Genomic DNA, 20,474 nt, shown 5'->3' with positions numbered 1-20,474 from the left:
ATGTGAGGACCTCACAGAGGGCATTCTCTATCATGGCCCCAAGATCTTGGAATAGTCTCCCAGATGAGCTTCGCTCCACCACATCCTTAGCTCTTTTCAAAAAGAATCTGAAGACGTATTTCTTTTCCCAAGTCTTCCCACCGTGAAAAATCTTCTCTTACCCCTTTTCATTGATGACCCCAGATTGTATATATCGATTTCCCCTTCCATCTGGCCCTTTTGTCGTTAGTATTACTATGTTGCTTTTAACGCTGTTTTTAACTGATTTTATTGGAATGTTTTAATAAATAATTGTTCACCGCTTTGATCAAAATTTTGGAAAAGCGGGTTACAAATAAACTATATTATTATTATTATTATTATTATTATTATTATTATTGAAAGGTCTTACAGAGTTCAAATAACATCTCTGGGACAGTGTTGTGAGAGGTGCCATTTCTGTAATAATTTAGACATTTTTCCTTTTTGCAATAAGATGATAAAAGTTGAGCTACCTACTGTGTGTACCTGCTTGGTTGTTTTTAAAATAATTATCATTTACATTTTAGCTTATCGACATTAGCAGCTTGAGTGTTGGACTATGAGTCTAGAGACCTGAATTCAATTCCCAGCTCTGCCATAAAACCCACTGGGTGACCTTGAGTAAGTCACACTCTCTCAGCTCCAGGAGAAGGTAATGCCAAACCTTCTCTGAACAAATCTTGCCAAGAAAACTCCAGGATAGGGTCTTCCATCTTTAGGATCTCCATAAGTCAGAAACTAAAGAAAGATTACCCCCACCCCCACCCCCACCTGCTGGACATGTGTCATTATTGTTGTTGCTCCTTGTTGCTGTTGTGTGCCTTCAAGTTCTTTCCAACTTACAGAATGAATGCAATGGCAAATGATAAGCAATACGGAAAGACAGCAGGCATGATGTCTTTATTTGTTAAGTTTGTTGGATGTGCTGTTGTTATTCGAGGGTAGGGTGGGGTTCCTTTCCTTGTAGCAAGTTTATGTTTATATACATCTGTATTTTCTAAAAAACATAACAAATAAATAAGTAATTAAATAGTCCTTTCTGACTTATGGCATGAATGTAATGGGAAATAATAAGCAATACAGGAAGATAGCAAGTGTTATATGTTTATTTTTTAAGTTGGTTGGATGTTTTGGAGTTATTCAAGGGTGGGGTGGGAGATCCCTTTCCTTGTAACATGATTATGTTTATATCCATATGTATTTTCCAGTAAATAAATAAATAGTCCTTTCTGACTTATGGCATGAATGCAATGGCAAACAACAATCAATACTAGAAGATAGCAAGCATTATGTGTTTATTTGTTAAGTTTATTGGATGTTTTGGTATTTTTTGGGGGTGGGTGGGGGTTCCCTTTCCTTGTAACAAGTTTATGTTTATATCCCTGTGTATTTTCTAAAAATCAATCAATCAATCAATTGTCCTTCTGACTTATGGCATGAACACAATGGCAAACAATAAGGAAAACAGGAAGATAGCAAGCTTTATGTGTTTATTGATTAAGTCTGTTGGATATGCTGGCGTTATTTGGGGACGGAGGGATCCTTTCCTTGTAATATGTTTACGTATTAATCTGTATTTTCAGTAATAAATGAATAAATAAATCGTCCTTTCCCACTTATTGCATGAATGCAGTGGCAAACAATAAGCAATGCAGGGAGATGGCAGGCATTATATGTTTATTTGTTGGGTGTGTTGGTGTTATTTGAAGGAGGGATTCCATTCCTTGTAACAAGTTTATGTTTATATTCATCTGTGTTTTCTAAATAAACAAACAAATAAATAGCCCTTTCTGACTTATGGCATGAACGCAAAGGCAAACAATAAGCAATATGGGAAGATAGCAGGCATTATGTGTTTATTTGGTAAGTTTGTTGGATGCGTTGATGTTATTCGGGGATGGGGGGGTCCTTTCCTTGTAACAAGTTTATGTTTATATTTATCTGTATTTCCTATAATAAATAAATAAATAGCCCTTTTCCACTTATGGCATGAACGCATTAGCAAACAATAAGCAATACAAAAGATAGTAGACATTATGTGTTTATCTGTTAAGTTTTCTGGATGTGTTCGTGTTATTTGAGGGTGGGGGTTCTTTTCCTTGTAACAAATTTATGTTTATATTCATCTGTATTTTATAGATAGATAGATAGATAGATGATAGATAGATAGATAGATAGATAGATAGATAGATAGATAGATAGATAGATAGCCCTTTCTGACTTAGGGCAAGAACACAATGGCAAACAAGAAGCAATATGGGAAGATAGCAGGCATTGTGTGTTTATCTGTTAAGTTTTCTGTGTTATTGGTTGGTCTTCCTTTCCTTGTTGCAAGTTTATGTTTATATTCATCTGTGTTTTCTAATAAATAATTTTGTTGGATGTGTTGGTGTTATTTGAGGGCTGGGTAGGGGTTCCTTTCCTTGTAGCATGTTTATGTTTATAGTCATCTGTATTTTCTAATAAATAGTCCTTTTTGACTTATGTCATGAACCCAATGGTAAAAAATAAGTAATATGGGAAGGTAGCAAACGTTATATGTTTAATTGTTAAGTTTGTTGGATGTGCTGGTGTTATTTGAGGGTGGGGTGGGGGGATCCTTTCCTTGTAACAAGTTTATGTTTATATTCATCTGTATTTTCTATAATCAATCAATCAATAGTCCTTTCTGACTTATGGCATGAACGCAATGGCAAATCATAAGCAATATGGGAAGAAAGCAAGCATTATGTGTTTATTTGTTAAGTTTGTTGGGTATTTTTATATCTTTCGAGGGGGGGGGTCCCTTTCCTTGTAACAAGTTTATATTTCAATGTATTTTCAAAAAATCAATCAATCAATCAATCAATCAATCAATCGTCCTTCTGACATAAATGAATAGTCCTTGGTCAAGTTTATTGGCTATATATGTGTACTGGTTCAGTTTGCTGGATGTGCTGCTGTTCTTCAGGGGTAGGGTGGGCTCCTTTCTTTGTAACAAGTTTATGTGTATAGAATCATAGAATCATAGAATTGGAAGAGATGGCAAGGGCCATCCAGCCCAACCCCCTGCCATGCAGGAAATCTAAATCAAAGCATCCCTGACAGATGTCCACCCACAACACGCTCCACTTTTTCAACATCCTTTTTAAATTGTGGAGCCCGGAACTGGACACAATTTTCCAGGTGAGGCCTGACCTGAGCAGAATATAGTGGCACTATTACTTCCCTTTATCTAGACACTATACTTCTGTTGATGCAGCCTAAAATTGCATTGGTTTTGTTAGCTGCCGCATGGCACTGTTGACTCATGTTCAATTTGTGGTCTACTTAGACTCCCAGATCCCTTTCACACGTAGTTTCATTCATCTGTATTTTCTAAATAAATAAATCAATAGTCCTTGGTCAAGTTTCTTGGCTATGTGTGTGTGATGGTCCAGTTTGCTGGATGCATTGGTGTGATCCAGAGGTGGGCTGGGGGTGTTGGGGGGTGTTCCTTTTTCCTTGTATGTTGATAGTCGTGTGTATTTTCTAAAACCTAAATGCAATGAATGGTTCTTTCTGACTTGTGGCGACCCTGTTCCTGGGGTTTCCTTGGGGGCAGGTTTGGGGGGTGGCTCCTCCTGGAGGGGCTAATTTGGGCTCCGAGGCAGGAGCCCAGCCAAAGCAGAGCCCTTTGGAAACTTCCCTTGGGGCCGGCCCCCCTCCCCTCAGCCCCCAGCCAGAGCTCCCTGGGCCCCCTCGGCAGCCTCTGCTGCTGCTGCTGCTCCTCCTCCTCCTCTCACAAAGCCGGGAAGGGATGAGCGAGGCAGGCTGCTGCGGGTGAGTGTCAAGGGCTGAGGAGGGTCTGCTGCAGGTGGTTTTGAGGGGCTGCAGGAGGAGGGAAGGAGGGATCGTGGCTACTCTCAGAAGCAGGGAGGATGCCAAGGCTCCCCTAGAGAGTCCTCCCTTTCCCTTGGCAAGGGAACCAGCCATGCTGCTCCCAAATACACTGCAGAAAGAACCCACTTTGAGACCGCTTCCACTGCCCTGGCTCCATGCTGGAGGGTTGGTTTTTTTTTGGGGGGGGGGTATAGTTTTGTGGGAGACATTTAGCCCACATTTCTTGGGGCCACAATAAACTACAGTTCCCTGGGTTTCCCTCAGCACTCAGCCAGGGCAGTGCAAGCTGTCTCGAACTGGGTTATTTCTGTAGTTTGTTTTGGACCCACCGTTCCCAAGATTTTCTGTAACACTTTAACCTCCGCGGCTCAGTGCTGTGGGATTCTGGGAAATGAGCTCCGCAATACTTCGGCAAAGGGGGGACCAGGCCGTCCTCCTTTCCCAGGAGCTGTCCTCCACCCGCCTTCAGTCCAGGAGGAATTCCAGAAATGCCCCCCCCCCCCCATTTTAAGCAGGACAAAAGGCTGCATCCACACTGGAGAAATAACCCGGTTTGGCACTGCTTGAACTCTTTTCTATCTCAAGGCTATGGAATTCTGGGAGTTGGAGTTTGTTGTGGGGCCCAGAGCGGAGATCTCTTCTCCTCCATAGGACATGCTTGAGCTGTTAGAGCAGTGTGTCCTGAGAAACTTTCTTTGGCGGTTTTTAAACAGTGTCTGGATAGCTATCTGTCAGAGATGCTTTGGTTGTGAATTCCTGCACGGCAGAATGGGGTTGGACTGGATGGCCTTTGGGGTCTCTTCCAACTCTAGGATTCTATGGTTCTGTGAGCTTGTCCCTTTGGGCTGCTAGCCAAGAAGACTAACCATTGATAGTGGTGAGTGAAAATAGGGATAGAAAAAAAGAGGCCAAGGCTGACCAAACAATAATAATAAGATTCAGATATAGCCGTGTTAGTCTGTGGAGTCAGTCTGTAGAGAAATCTTGTAGCACCTTTGAGACTCGTTGAAAGAAAGAAGTTGGCAGCAGGAGCTTTCATAGCCATAAGTCTACTTCTGATGCATCTGAGGAGGTAGACTTAAGTCTAGGAAAGCTCCTGCTGCCATCCTCTTTCTTTCATTGAGTCTCAAAGGTGCTAAATCATCATCATCATCATCATCATCCATATCAAAGGCTCTGCATCATCATCTTCATCATCGTCATCATATATGATTATTATTCACTTATAACCTGCCTTTCTCCCACTACAGGGACTTCTTCTTCTCTTTCTTCTTCTTTAAAGATATAGCCGTATTAGTCTGTAGAATCAGTATGCAGAGACATCTTGGAGCACCTTTGAGACTGACTGAAAGAAAGAAGTTGGCAGCAGGAGCTTTCGTAGACCTAAGTCTACTTCCTCAGATGTCTATGAAAGGTCATGCTGCCAACCTCTTTCTTTCAGTTAGTCTCAAAAGTGCTACAAGATCTGTTGTTGTTTTCGAAGATCAGTCCAGATCAGTTCATGTGCTATCCCAGACTGATTTGGGCACCGTAAACTCAACAAGCCTCGGTTGTGGGGCTCCCTCCCCTATTTGGAGGCAACTGCACTCCTGGCTGCGTTTCTGCCTGAAACGTTAAACCGACGGAGTTTGTAGCTGCTAAAGATCAAGGGCAGCTAAAGGTCCTTTCTCACCTCTTTGGAAAGGGTCCCCCACCCACCACCACATATCCCTTGGCCAGCAGTTTCCTTGCCAAAGTTCATCGTATACCCCTTGCTTCTCCTAGAGAGCGAGTGCCAGCTCAGGGTGAGGACACTCAGACAAATGGGTGCCAACTTCTCAGCCTCTTTTCTCCAAGTCAGGTTTTGGGCGCAGGTGAAGGGGGGGGGCACATTGAAAAGGGAAAAGAAACCAAACTTCTCCCAGATCTTTCCTGCAACTTCAAGCCCTTTTAAAACAACCACTGTTTCCTTCAGCGTTTGCTGATCTTTGAAAACTCAGAGCGTTTTGCCTAAAAGGCGGAGGGAGGAGAATGCCATTCTCGTGTGTGCAAAGATAATATTTGCCTTGTTTCTGGTTGGCCCCTCCTGCCTGCCCTCTCTCCTTCTGTAACTAACTGGCTCTCTCAAGCAAACAGGCACAGCCTGGTCAGGGAAGCTGCTGGCAAGCTGTGGGTGCCAGGGGTCTTAAGAGAGAGTCTGCCTCTCTTCTGGGAGTAGAGATGCACCCACAGAAGGTGCCAGGTCTCTGTAGCGGGTGCATGCCCTGGAAGTGACTTGGAAGAGGAGGAGGAAGAGGCAAGTTCCCATAAGGTAGGGATCATGAAGTGCCCACCTCTTTCCATTTGTTCCCTGAAGCAACAAGGTGGTTGGGTCCAGGTGGAGAACATTCCTGCTCTGCTGCAGACCTCATTGGCTTTGCCAGAAGCTCTTTCACATCACACAGTTAGTTACAGTACGATGATGATCCCACTTTCACTGCTATGGTTCCTTCCTGTGGGAACTTGGGATTTGGTTTTTAAGGAGGGGTATTTGGAATTTAAGTGGTTGGTGGGTTGGCCTGTGACTCTGGAGAACAGGGTTCGCATCCCAGCTAGCTATGAAACCCACTGGGTGACTCTGCGTCACATTCTCTACAGGGACTTCTTCTTCTTCTTTTTCTAAGATATAGCCATGTTAGTCTGAAGAACCAGTATATAGAGAGATCTTGGAGCACCTTTGAGACTGACTGAAAGAAAGAAGTTGGCAGCATTAGCTTTTGTAGACTTAAGTCTATGAAAGCACATGCTGCCAACTGCTTTCTTTCAGTTAGTCTCAAAGGTGCTCCAAGTTCTTCTTCTGAGGAAGACAATGGCAATTCACATTACTCAGTTACAGTTACTTGCTCCCCCCCCCCCAAAAAAAAAAACCCAACCTGTGGTAGAGGTGTAGTGGTTTGAGTACTGGACTATGGCTCTGGAGACCAGGGTTTGATTCCCAGCTCAGCCTTGGAAACTGACCTTGGACACATCACATTCTCTCGGCCTCAGAGGAAGGCATTGGGAAACCCTCTCTGAAGAAACTTGCCAAGAAACCCTTTGCAACATCTTCACCTTAGGGTCACCATAAGTCGGAGATGGCTTGAAGGCACACAACAACAAAGTTTGGAATTTCCACCCAGAGCTTTCTACCGTCTCACCAAACTACAAACCCCAGAAACTCCATAGAAAGTAGATATAGTACATATAGTGAAATTATACTGCTATGATTGTATAGTATGAAAGCCCCCCCCCCCCCAGGTTGCCTCATAGGGCTGTGTGGATAAAAATGTAGCTCAGTGTGGAGGAAGTTGCAGTCATAAATTTTGGATAGAGGCCACTAGCAGCTGGTGGCTCCCATGTCAGCGGGGTGGTGAATCTCCTCTGGGTTTTAATCCAGACTTTTCAGAAGCTGTCCAAGGTACTGAATCTTATCCTCAAAATAGGTTCAACACATTGGATGTCAAATGTTAAAGGTCACACTAGGACAGAGCATCTGCACTTGCCACACTGTGCAGACATTTGATATGCAGACAACAAAAATTCTCTGTAGTAATCCAAATTAGCCAAATGCTGAAGCGTGCACATATTAAATCGTTTGCAAACCATGCTGTTCTGAACAGAGCAAGCATTTTACAGTTTCATAGAACATATACACAGGAGTTGGTCAAGTTGTTTTCAGTTCAGTTCTGTTTTGTTTTTTCTTTTTCAAGTACTGCACAATTCAGCCCCCCAAACCTCATTTGGTTCTGTGTCAAAACTGGAAGCAACAAGTAAGGAACTGGAAGCGACAAGGGGGCTCCACTGAAATGGCCATGCCCTGAGTTCTCACCAGCATAGTGACTTTTGCTGGTTTGTAAAGGAGCTATGTTGAAGAAGACTCATGATCCCAGATCACTCAGGGCTTTAGTGGCCAAAAGAAGCAATTTGAGTTGGTCCTAGAAATTAATTGGCAGCTAATACAGACTCAATGTAATATGGCTGTTCATTCTCGCTCACAAGTGTTTTAGCTGCTATGATCTGCACAAGGTGCTTTTTGTGAACTATGGCGTGTTCCGGACGGGCCCTATGGGGTGCTGTTGTTACGCGCTTTCCTGACGCTCTTTGCCCCTTGCGCGTAATGACTACGTCAAAATGGCGGTGCCGCATACAGATGGGCACCGCCATTTTGACGTCACGGGCGCACAGCGTCCGGACATCGCACACAGGAAGTGGCACTGTGAGTGCACACCTCACGCCTTATGGCGCCTCTTCCGGGGCCCAGGAAGAAGCGCCATTTTGGCGCTTCTTTCTTGCTACATCCAGGAACCACGCGATTTGGCTGCTGCGGTTCCCGGACACAGCAACCAGCAGCAGCGCGAGACCACCCGTTTTGGGTGGTCTGTAACACGCCTATCTTAACATTGCTTCCACTCATCCGTAATGCCATAATTGCAATAAGATACATATTTATCAGACAGCCTGATTATTAATTGTATTACACATAGTCTGGCATCATGTTGGTGAACACATAACAAATGTGGCTTAATAACATGCATAAGTCTTTTTTAATGTGGTGCAGGCAGCTATTCTGTAGGCTGTAAAATTCTCCCTCCCAGCAGCTGTCAACCTTACTGCTTACTCTTGGAGAAGTCAGAAGGGGGGGGGGGGTAATCTAGAGGAGGAAAAAGCAACTTGTCTTGACTCAAAGGCAAGGGGAAGGTGGGTTCCCTCCATTTCGAAAAACACCTTCATTTATTTTCCTCTCACAGCCAAGATCAGCTGTATCTTGCTTCTCTCACCTTTCCACAAGCAATAGTAGCCTCTCCTGGGTCCTGACAGGGCAAGAAAAGGACACAGAGCTGCACAAGTGGAATGTCATGCTCTGCCGGCTTCATGAAGGATCTTTGCCAAGATCTCTCTTTCTTACCGGTGTTCAAAATCTCACCGGTTTTGAAATTTGGTAGATCACATGGGAAGTAAGTGGGCTATAAATGTTAGACCTTTCAGGTACGCTTGCAGCTGGCTGAATTGCCCACTTTTCAGACTCTAAGGGTGTCTAGTAGCTTTATAGCTTTTGCATCACACAATATTGCTGGAGGAACTGTGTCAGCCAGTTCTTGTCCATTTGTAGTTTATGGTTTCAATGTATACAACCTATGCATACAGCAAGGAGAATAGTGATATCATATCATTATGACCATGTGGTCTTTAGATCAAAAGGGACTGTAAAATTGATACCAGTTTGGGCAAATGTGTGTGGGAGGGAGGGAACCAAACCCTTTCCCACCACAGTTTAAGATTTGGTCTTTTGGAGTTACTGGAGCAGACTGGTCACCTTAGATGACTGTTGACTACCAGTTAAGTCTATCAAGCAAGTAAATAATACCACAGCAAGGTTCAATGGTCTATCTAACCCTAGACAAATTTTTCCAGAACCGTTTGTGAAGTGCATAACATTCCAGTGTTTTGCGTATTTAGTGATGGTTAGACAAGAGATATACACATCTATAAAACCTACATCTGCTTATTTGTATCCTTTTTCACCTTCTTGTTAATGCTGAGTTCTGACACCTTTTTGAATTAATGGCATCTGGGAAGTACTAGCTTGAAGAAAAGTGATGTAAATAGCAAGTTGGATAGCTTATATGCTGAGGCTCTTTGGCCTCAATGAAAATAATAGAATCATAAATTTGGAAGACGCCACAAGGGCCATCCAGTCAGGGGGGAAAAATCAAAGCACTCCTGACAGGTGGCCTCTTTAAACAGAGGCTTGATGGCCATCTGTCAGGTATGCTTTGATTGAGAGTTCCTGCATGGCAGGGAGTTGGACTGGATGGCCCTTGTGGTCTCTTCCAACTCTATGATTCTATGATTCTAGGTGGTGACAGACAGTCCTGGAAGAATAAGGGCAGACAGTGCCAGGAAATCTGTAAGAAACAGCCTGTGGTCAAGGAATTTGGAGACCTAAGCCCATAAAGACATCAAGTGAATGTATTACAGCATATCCATTTTATTTTTATTTTTATTTTTATTTTTATTTCTGTGCTGCCTTTCTCCCAGAAAGCAACCTAAGGTGGCTCACAAATAAAACTCTAAAAAACTTAGAATAAAAAAACAATTAAAACATCACATAAAAACAATATAAAATTACAAACATTAAAACCACAATAAAAGTACAATACCCATCCCATATAGCAAACACCCCATATAAAAAATCGATCCCATTATTACACATTAAACACCTGCCTGAATAAAACCATTTTTGCTTACCAACAGAAGGTAAGCAGGGAGGAGGCTAGCTTTGCTTTCTCTGAAAGGGCATTTCAAAGGGTGGAAGCAGCCACTGAGAAGGCTGTCTCTCATGTCCTCAAATCACCAAGTGAGTCTGTGATGATGGCAGGACCAAGAAAAAGCCTTTCCCTGAATATCTTAGGACTCTAGCAGTTTGGTACGGGGAGATACAGTCTCTCAAATAATCTGGACCTAAGCCATGTAGGGCTTTATAGGTCATGACAGGCACTTTGAATTGTGCCTGAAAATGAACCGGTAGCCACTGAAGCTGTTTCAACAAGGGAGTTATACGTTCCCTGTAACTGGCCCCAGTCAATATTTTTGCTGTGGCATTTTGTATGTGTTGAAGTTTCTGAACAATTTCCAAAGGCAGGCCCATGTAAAGTGCATTACAGTGGTCCAAATGGGATGTAATCAAGGCCTGTGTCACCACAGCCAGATCTGATGTCTCAAGGAATGGGCGCAGCAGGTGCACTAGTTTTAACTATGCAAATGCACTCCTGGCCACTGCAATACTGGCAGGCTAAACAAGTATTCATAAATCACTAACAAGTTATGACATTAAAAAGTAAATAGAAGGAGGATGGGGCATTCTAAATGTTTCCTCCAACCTACTTCCCATTGCCATTCATCACATACATACCCTTACTTCTCCATGGCAACTCTTGAATCTTCCCTCCAGGTTGCAGAAACTGCCATGGGAGGAGTGAATGGTGGGTTTCCCCAAACCTGGCCATGCCCTTGGCTACCCGACACTGCAAGAATGAGGTTAAGACTGTCTCCAAGATCCTATCTATGAATCAGAAAGGGAGGAAAGGAAAGATGCCTTAAGCACTCTGGAGGTGAGGTCCACATCCCAGTAAGTGCCTGAGCCCAGTAAGTGCCCAACAGTTCTATCTCACAACATTGTAATTCATTAACTGGATGTCCAACCAGTGTTTTCAAAATGGAAAACCAACTGTAAACTGAAAAAAGTGTGATGTGCTGTGCTACTCCTGCAGAGGTAACAGAGTGATAGGCTCCCCACAATAAGACTGCCTTTTTAAGGTTCTCCAGTCTTCAGAAAGAGAATGTTGCCTTGGAGGGATGGGCTGATGCAAGATAGATCATCTGATCTCCAAATTTTGTCAGACAAGTGGTCTGCTTAGGGCTATCCAAAGTCCTGCAACTCTTGTCTGAGGCTTTCTTCCTAAGTCAATCTTTTTAAAAACTAGATTTTTAAAAAAACTATAAAGAAAGGGGGGGATGGAGAAGGAGGGAGTACATAGGATATAAATGTGGGAGCTTATTGTTCAGTATTTTAAACCTGCTCCAGCCTCCTGGGCTGGAGCTAGGATGTGGGATGGAGGTGGGGATTATTGCACACTAAATCACTGCCAAAACTCCAGCCGCCATCAGCCCGGGTTCCAGCAGGTCCAAGCCATGCTCCGCCAGCACTTTTTAGAAGTCAGAAAGCTTTCCAACTTCTAAAAAGTTCTTGTGGAGCACAGCTGGGACCCAGGCTGATCATGGCATGCAATTCGGTGGTGATTTAATGTGCAATAATCCCTCCATCCTGCATCCCAGCTCCACCCTGGGAGGCGGGAGCCAGTTTAAAATGCTGAGCGATAAGCTCCAACATCTAAGCGCGCATATATATATATATATATATATATATATATATATATATATATATATAACTATAAAGTGACCATATTTCCAAAAACACATTTTCTTGAATTTGGCATCTTCTGGATAAAGTGTGATGTTGCTTTGTTTTTCTTTACAGTAAGTGTGGACGCCTGTGTAAGTGTGAAGCCATCATGGTGGCATTTAAAGGCATTTGGACTCAGCCCTTCTGGAAAGCTGTTTCTGCAGAATTTATGGCAATGCTAATTTTTGTGGTCCTCGGTCTTGGTTCTACAATCAACTGGGGTGGAGCTGAGAAACCTCTGCCTGTAGACATGGTCCTTATTTCTCTCTGCTTTGGATTCAGCATTGCAACAATGGTGCAGTGCATTGGACACATCAGTGGTGGCCATATTAACCCTGCAGTGACTGTTGCAATGGTCTGTACTCGGAAGATCAGCCTGGCCAAGTCAGCCTTCTACATTGCAGCCCAGTGCCTTGGTGCCATTGCAGGGGCAGGAATTCTCTACCTTGTCACCCCCCGGGATTTGGTAGGAAGACTGGGAGTTACCCAGGTAGGGCAAGAAGAATGAAAGTTTCCTGTTTTCCCCCCTTTTAATATAATATATAATCAATGAGAACGTTGATGGTACAAAAAGGCTTTGATTTAAATCCAGTGACTTATCCACTGTGGGATGCTATTGATTTACTTATAGATTATGAAGTTAATGGATAATATAGAATGGCTTTTCATTAGGCTGTGAAAACTTTAGAAAACACTGAGGACTGATCAGAGGGTAGATACCTTCAGAGATCCCTGAAGGGGGAGAGTGGGGATTAAAGTTCATCACTGTGTCTGGCAAAAAAATAATAAAAAAACAGATTAATTAATTAAGAATCAAAAATTGTGACATATTTCCTTTGTTGATGAATGTGAAGGGAGCTCTTGTTTCATGCTGCTTATAATCCTTATGATTGTTTTTGCCAGGGTAGTTTTACATGTGAATTATATAAACACTGGCCAAAATGCTCATTTTCATTACAGATACCTCACTTGTTTTCATGATGACAACTATCAAACAATCATACAAACAGCACTGAGTGAATTAAACCTCATATATGTAAACATTCATTTAGTATAAATTGATGAGATCCTACAACATGAATGGAAAGACTTCATATACCCTAAATTTACTTTAATGGCTTTATGTGTAGGAGCATAGTGCAAATGACAGAATATTCAGTGTTAACTGCATGAACATATTTTGAGACAATGCCTTTAAAGTTGGGGTAATATTTTCTCCTGTTATTTACATAACTACAGTGGACTTTGCATATTGCTGGGTTGGCAATCTATGGATTTGACCACCCGTGGATCACCACATCCCATATTAATCAGTGGTGGCACATGCACACTGACACATCCACATGCATATGGTTGTCACTGAAAAATATGCAGCACAATTCTTTATGTTTTTTGCCATCTGCATGGACCTCTGGAACCAAACCCCTGTGGATAGGAAAGGTCCTTTCTATCTCTTACATAGGGTAGCCATCTCAGGGCCTGACACCTATTCTCCAGTTTTCAGTGGAAAGATATCTCAGAGTAACAGTGATACTTTGAAATTGTGTGTGTGTGTGTGTGTGTGTGTGTGTTTTCCTCATTTGTTAGACTTGAAGTTGTCATTTTTTATTATTTGAAGGGCTTACTCTATGCAGCTATGGTTGATGCTTAATGTATGATAATGTGCTACATGACATTCCCAGAACCTGCCACCTGTGACATCACCTTGGTCCACGTCCAGTGACAACACAAGTGAGGGGTCATGCCTAGGACTCAGGTGTTTGCAGTGAAATTGCAGGGCTTCAGATAATCTTGACCTGGCAACCCTATTCTCACTCAATGATGATCTTAACTTCAGTCCCAACCCCATCATGATGCAGAGACCCTCATGATACCTATTTTTATTAATAAGTTTAGGATATACTTCAAAACTTTAAAAAGCAGATCTTGAGACAAGCTGCTGAGTGAATCATGAATTTATTCATCAGAAAATGTTTTATGTATTTACACACAACACAGAAATATATTTTCATTATAAAGTGACTGTATAAAAGGAAAGGTCTCATTGCACACACAAAAGGGCCACCTGTACCAACTCTTGGTGAATAGTAGATAGCATTTATATTTTCAGTCAGAATAAGAAATTGACTATCTATATGTCTTTGTTTTGTCTTACTGGCACTTTCTACTTTATTCTTAGCAACTGTTCTTTAATAGATATTATATTTTCTAAAGAACTTTTCAAAATGGTTTGATATTCTAGGATAAAATCCAGGTATAGAATGTGATTTTAGGATGAAACCGTCACCATTAAATACTGATGTCATTTTAATGGTGATTAAAAATACCACACGCTGAAAATGTTATTCTTCTTTAAAATAGACCATGCCTCACTTCCTAGCTTTGTTCTCTGCTAATAAGGAAACCCATCAGTTAGCCTTGCTGCAGGATATTAAAATGCACATGAACTACATGCTTCCTGTTCTTAATTGAAATTGAAATTAATTGAGTTCAAGCCAATTAATGGTTTTATCATGGAACTCTTAAATTACAGCCTTCTTAAAGAAAAAACATCATAAGAATATCATTAAATTTAAAAAGAAGAGATTTATGTTTAGAAATGACAATTCTAAAATAGGCCAGGGTAACTAAAATGTAGCAAAATCACTCCCACAGCTCCTAAAATATAGAGACTTGTTTTGTCCATGATTGGGAGAATCGTGGGTGGAGAGTGAGGACTACACTGGCTCCCAGGGGGTTACAAGTAGCCTGTGGGCTTCACTGTGCACAACCTATCAATTCTAGCTTGTATCAGATTACAGTGGACCCTTGTTATACGCTGGGGTTTGGTTCCAAGATCTCCCGTGTATAACAAAATTTGTGTATGTTCAAGTCCCATTAAATATAATGACATAGCAAAATGGTTTCCCTTATAAAACATGGAAAATCAAGGTTTGATATTTGAAATGTATACTTTTTTTTAACATTTTCAAACTGTGTATGCTTGAATCCGTATATAAAAAAATCTGTGTATAAGAAGGGCCAACTGTACTTCTGTTTTACCCTATATGATGGTAAGTAGAGGCCCAGTTGTGTGGCTAGATGCCCTAGTGCTGATGAACTGTTCATCAGGTTAATATATCAGTTGCATAATGTTGCCATTACCAAATCATGAAAGAGAACATCATAGAGAGAAAAAACAATAGCACAAAGCTTGGATGATTTTTGACCATTCCTACGAGTTATAATGACCTGGAATTTCTGGGAGCTTCCTTAAGAAAAAAGTCACTTTTTAAAATTCATACATGCCTTGGGATCATGTCAGCAACAAGTGTGTATTATAGATACTAGATTTTTTTAAGGGCTTAAAAAAGAATTAGGATAATAGGATGCCATTGAGCAGATGGAAAACTCTTATCACAGATTTCAACATGCTGACCCTTTTTAGATATTACAGTGAAGCATTCCATTCATTCCCAAGAATGATGGTGCATGAAGGAAGTGAGGGCTGACACAGTGTAGTTTGTGTGAGCACATGTGGTTGAGGTAAGCAAACTGTTACAGGGAAGCAGTGGCTATGTCAAAGATATCGCCAGTCAGGAATTATTGCTTTCTTATTCTGCATTTCCAAGGAACAATTAGTTCAGTCCTCATGGAATGATCTCTATATAACTGAACCAAACTTTTGAAGAAAAAACATATTCTCTAGAAATCTGGCTACCTTGAGAACATCATTCCTTTTTGAGATATGGTTGTTCTGATAGCCATTGTTTCTGCATAAGTCAATGTAAGAGTAATTCCTTATGGGTGCAAGCTACCAAATTAAAAGTGAGCTTCATTGGGCTTATTCCACTGACAATATTGCTTCTACCACCAGAACCATGAGGAGGCCAGCTATCAGAACCAAGCAGGTTTTCAGGCAACACAGAGGGCTGCAAGAGTGAGAGGATTTCTTCTGCCTTAATGGAAGTCATCCAGTATGATGTTGTGTTTGGAACTAACTAAACTCATTTCATTTCAATATGGATTTTTGCCATTTCCAACAAAATCATTGTAAAGAATTGAAACAGCAACATCTGGTGTATTGTTAATGAGTTACTTAATTACCAACATTTTTATCTAGCCTTTCTATCAGGTCCCCAAAGTGGTTCATAGCAGAATTCATAGAATCATAGAATCATAGAATCGTAGAGTTGGAAGAGACCACTAGGGCCATCCAGTCCAACCCCCTGCCATGCAGGAAATCCAAATCAAAGCATCCCTGACAGATGGCCATCCAGCCTCTGTTTAAAGACCTCCAAGGAAGGAGACTCTATCACCCTCCGAGGGAGTGCATTCCACTGTCGAACAGCCCTTACTGTCAGGAAGTTCCTCCTAATGTTCAGGTGGAATCTCTTTTCCTGTAGCTTGCATCCATTGTTCCGGGTCTTGTTCTCTGGAGCAGCAGAGAACAAGCTTGCTCCCTCTTCAATATGACATCCTTTCAAATATTTAAACAGGGCTATCATATCACCTCTTAACCTTCTTTTCTCCAGGCTAAACATCCCCAGCTCCCTAAGTCGTTCCTCATAGGGCATGGTTTCCAGACCCTTCACCATTTTTGTCGCCCTCCTTTGGACATGCTCCAGTTTCTCAATGTCCTTTCTGAATTGTGGTGCCCAGAACTGGACACAATATTCTAGGTGGGGCCTGACCAGAGCAGAATACAGTGGCACTATTACTTCTCTTGATCTAGACACTATACTTCTATTGATGCAGCCTAAAATAGCATTGGCCTTTTTAGCTGCCGCATCACACTGTTCACTCATGTTCAACTTGTGGTCTACTTGGACTCCTAGATCCCTTTCACACGTAGTTTCATTCAGCCAGGTGTCACCCATCCTATATCTGTGCATTTTATTTTTCCGCCCTAAGTGCAATACCTTACATTTTTCTGTGTTGAATTTCATTTTGTTAGCTTTGGCCCAGCTTTCTAGTCTATTCAGGTCATTTTGAATCTTGATCCTGTCCTCTGGGGTATTAGCTATTCCTCCTAATTTGGTGTCATCTGCAAATTTGATAAGTATGCTCCCAATTCTGTCATCCAGGTCATTGATAAAGATGTTGAATAGCACTGGGCCCAGGACAGAGCCCTGTGGGACCCCACTGGTCACTTCTCTCCAGGATGAAAAGGAGCCATTGTTGAGCACCCTTTGGGTTCGGCCGGTCAACCAATTACAGATCCATTTAACGGTTTCTTTGTCTAGCCCACATTTTACAAGCTTGTTTGCAAGAATGTCATGGGAAACCTTGTCAAAGGCCTTACTGAAATCAAGATATACTATATCCACAGCATTCCCTTCATCTACCAAGCTGGTAATTTTATCAAAGAAAGAGATTAGGTTTGTCTGGCATGACTTGTTTCTCTGAAACCCATGTTGACTTTTTGTGATTATGGCATTGCCTTCTAGATGTTCACAGACTTTCTGTTTAATGATCTGCTCCAGAATCTTTCCTAGAACTGATGTCAGACTAACTGGACGATAATTGTTGGGATCCTCTTTTTTCCCCTTTTTGAAGATGGGGACAACGTTTGCCCTCCTCCAGTCGGCTGGGATCTCTCCTGTTCTCCAGGAGTTTTCAAAGATTATTGCCAATGGCTCCGATATTACATTTGCCAGTTCTTTTAATACCCTTGGATGGAGTTCATCGGGTCCCGGAGACTTAAATTCATTTAGATTAATAAGGTGTTCCTCTACTATCTCTTTACTTATTCTGTGCTGAAATTCCCCTATTCTGTCCTCTGCTCCATTATCCTCAGGTTGAGCACCCTTTGCCTTTTCTGAGAAGACTGAGGCAAAGAAGGTGTTGAGTAATTCTGCCTTTTCTCTGTCTTCTGTTAGCATATTGCCATCTTCTCCACGCAGTGACCCTACCGTTTCCTTCTTCTTCCTTTTGCTGCGGACATATCCAAAAAAGCCCTTTTTATTGTTTTTAACCTCTCTAGCAAGCCTGAGTTCATTCTGCGCTTTAGCTTTTCTGACTTTACCCCTACACATGCCTGCTATTTCTTTGAATTCCTTTTTTGTGATTTCCCCCTTTTTCCATTTCTTATACATGTTCCGTTTCAAACTTAGCTCAGTTGAAAGTTCCTTAGTCATCCATCCTGGTTTCTTGAGACACCTCCCGTTTTTCTTTCTCTCTGGAACTGTTTGAAATTGTGCCTTCAGTATCTCTCTTTTGAGAAACTCCCATCCATCCTGAACTCCTTTATCTTTTAGTATTTCTGACCATGGAATCGCCCTCAATACTTCTCTAAGTTTACTGAAATTCGCTCTCCTAAAGTCTAGGATGCGTGTCTGACTCTGCCTGGCTTCTCCTTTCCACTGTATTACAAACTCCAGGAGAACATGGTCACTTCCACCTAATGATCCCACCACTTGCACCCCATTAACCAAGTCATCCTTGTTGGTTAGGATCAGATCTAAAATAGCTGACCCCCTTGTTGCCTCTTCCACCTTTTGGACCATGAAATTGTCTTCCAGGCAAGTGAGGAATTTGCTAGGCCTTGAGGATTTTGCTGAGTTTGACTTCCAGCAAATATCAGGATAGTTGAAGTCGCCCATCACTACTACATCTCTCTTTTCTGACTGTGTGGTCATCTGTTCTAGAAAGATATCATCCAATTCCTCAGTCTGACTTGGGGGTCTGTAGTAGACTCCCACCGTAACATCCTTGTTGTTTCCCTCCCCTTTGATTCTTATCCAGATGCTCTCCACCTGGCTTCCATGATTGATGTCCAGGATCTCTTCACTGGTGTAAATATCTCTGACATATAGTGCTATTCCTCCTCCTTTCCTGTTTGGCCTATTTCTCTTAATAAGGTTATACCCCTCTATTTCCACATTCCAATCATGAGACTCATCCCACCAGGTTTCAGTGATGCCTATTATATCATATTTGCTTTGTTGTACTAGGAGTTCGAGTTCATCTTGCTTATTTCCCATGCTCTGTGCATTAGTGTAGAGACATCGCAGACCATGGTTCCCTTTTACTTGCTGCCTGTGCAAGTTTTTTTGCCTCCCACTGTTGGGTCCTTGCACTGTTTGCCTTGTTTCCTCTGTGTCAGTTTGACTATTTTCGCCATCCCTTTCGCCTTCCTTAATATTGTCTCCCTTCCCCTCGGAACTCAGTTTAAAGCTCTCCTGATCAAGTTCTTGAGACTGTTGGCAAAAACATTTCTTCCAACTGGCGTGAGATGCAACCCGTCTGTTGCAAGAAGTCCCTCCTCATGGAACCGCAGCCCATGATCGAAGAATCCAAATCCTTCTCGGCGGCACCATCTGCGGAGCCAGTTGTTCACATCTGCTATTTTCCTCTCCCTTCCTGGACCATGCCCTTCAACTGGCAGAAGAGACGAGATGACAACCTGTACATCCATTCCTTTCAGCTTCCTACCAAGCGCCTCATAATCCCTTTTGATGTCCAGAAGGCTGTGTCTTGCAGTATCATTAGTTCCCACGTGGACCAAAAGGAAGGGGTATTTGTCAGTAGGCTTGACCAGTCTTGTCAGCCTCTCTGTCACGTCATGGATCTTTGCACCTGGAAGACAACACACCTCTCGAGACATCTTGTCAGGCCTACAAATCACTGCTTCTGTACCCCTCAGCAAGGAGTCCCCCACTACGACCACACGCCTCCTCCGAGGCTTAGCAGCGACTGTTCCCTCGGGTGGGACTCTCAGGCTCCCCTGCTCCGTCCCTGAAGTCTGTCCATGCTGCTCTTCTTCATCCTCCTTGATAAGGGAAAGAGCTTCGAATCGATTCTCTAGCTGCAAGCTCCCCGAACAATTCCTTCTTGGCTTACTTCTCTTTGTGACATTCCTCCAGCTGTCTGCCTCCTCTGTTTGGCAAGTGACCTCTTCCAGCCTAGCATCTTCCTCTGCGTGGTACTCATCCAAGATGGTTAGTTCTATTGTGTCCAGGAAATCCTCTTGTTCCCTAATCTGCTGAAGTGTAGCTACTCTGGACTCCAGCTGCTGCACTTTCTCCTCCAAGAGTGCTACCAACTTGCACTTGGTGCATGTGAAGTTCTCCACTTCTGTAGGCAAGAAGAGAAACATCCCACAAGAGTTGCAGGTGACTGCAGCAGATCCCTCGTTGTCCATACTGCAAAGTCTTTAGTAATGCGTATAACAGTCAATCTAGTAGGAATACTTCTTTAAAGGAATTTACTGGCTGCTATCTTACACTTAAAGCGAAGGTTCTGTTTCAATATCTGATTCTAATCTGATGCCACTTGAGCAGAGTTGTTGAGTTAAAGAAAACTAAAAAAACTAAAATTCCCCTCCCCTTCAGCAACGAGCACACGGTCTCAAGCACACAGTCTCAAAATGGCTGCCAAGCAGCTCCTCTCCTTCTCCTCTCTCTGGCCGGACTGTTCTGAAGGCTCTGGAAGTTGGTATATAAAGCTAGTCTGCTAGCTCCGCCCCCTTGTGACTCACAGATGTGACTCACAGAACCTCCTCCCCTTCAGCAACGAGCACACGGTCTCAAGCACACGGTCTCAAAATGGCTGCCAAGCAGCTCCTCTCCTTCTCCTCTCTCTGGCCGGACTGTTCGAAATAGATCAGCAAGCACCGTAAAAATGTTGGAAAATATGAAAGATAGTAGTG

General features: G+C 42.5%; 1 protein-coding gene across 1 annotated transcript in view; it reads left to right on the top strand.

The window, feature by feature from the left end:
• Positions 1–3,781: 3,781 nt before the first annotated feature.
• The window catches only part of AQP4 (aquaporin 4), a 33,523-nt gene continuing 16,830 nt past the window's right edge, over positions 3,782–20,474 (top strand). The window contains exons 1-2 of the mRNA XM_089517218.1: positions 3,782–3,822; positions 11,918–12,332. Coding sequence (XP_089373344.1) covers positions 3,800–3,822; positions 11,918–12,332 — 438 coding nt within the window. The 5' untranslated portion in view covers positions 3,782–3,799. The remainder of the gene's footprint in view (positions 3,823–11,917; positions 12,333–20,474) is intronic.

Source organism: Sceloporus occidentalis, unplaced genomic scaffold, assembly GCF_023333645.1.
Source record: "Sceloporus occidentalis isolate IW3139 unplaced genomic scaffold, rSceOcc1.0.p SCAF_3, whole genome shotgun sequence".
In the NCBI taxonomy this organism is placed as follows: domain Eukaryota; kingdom Metazoa; phylum Chordata; class Lepidosauria; order Squamata; family Phrynosomatidae; genus Sceloporus; species Sceloporus occidentalis.
This window is presented reverse-complemented; position numbering and strand designations above follow the sequence as displayed.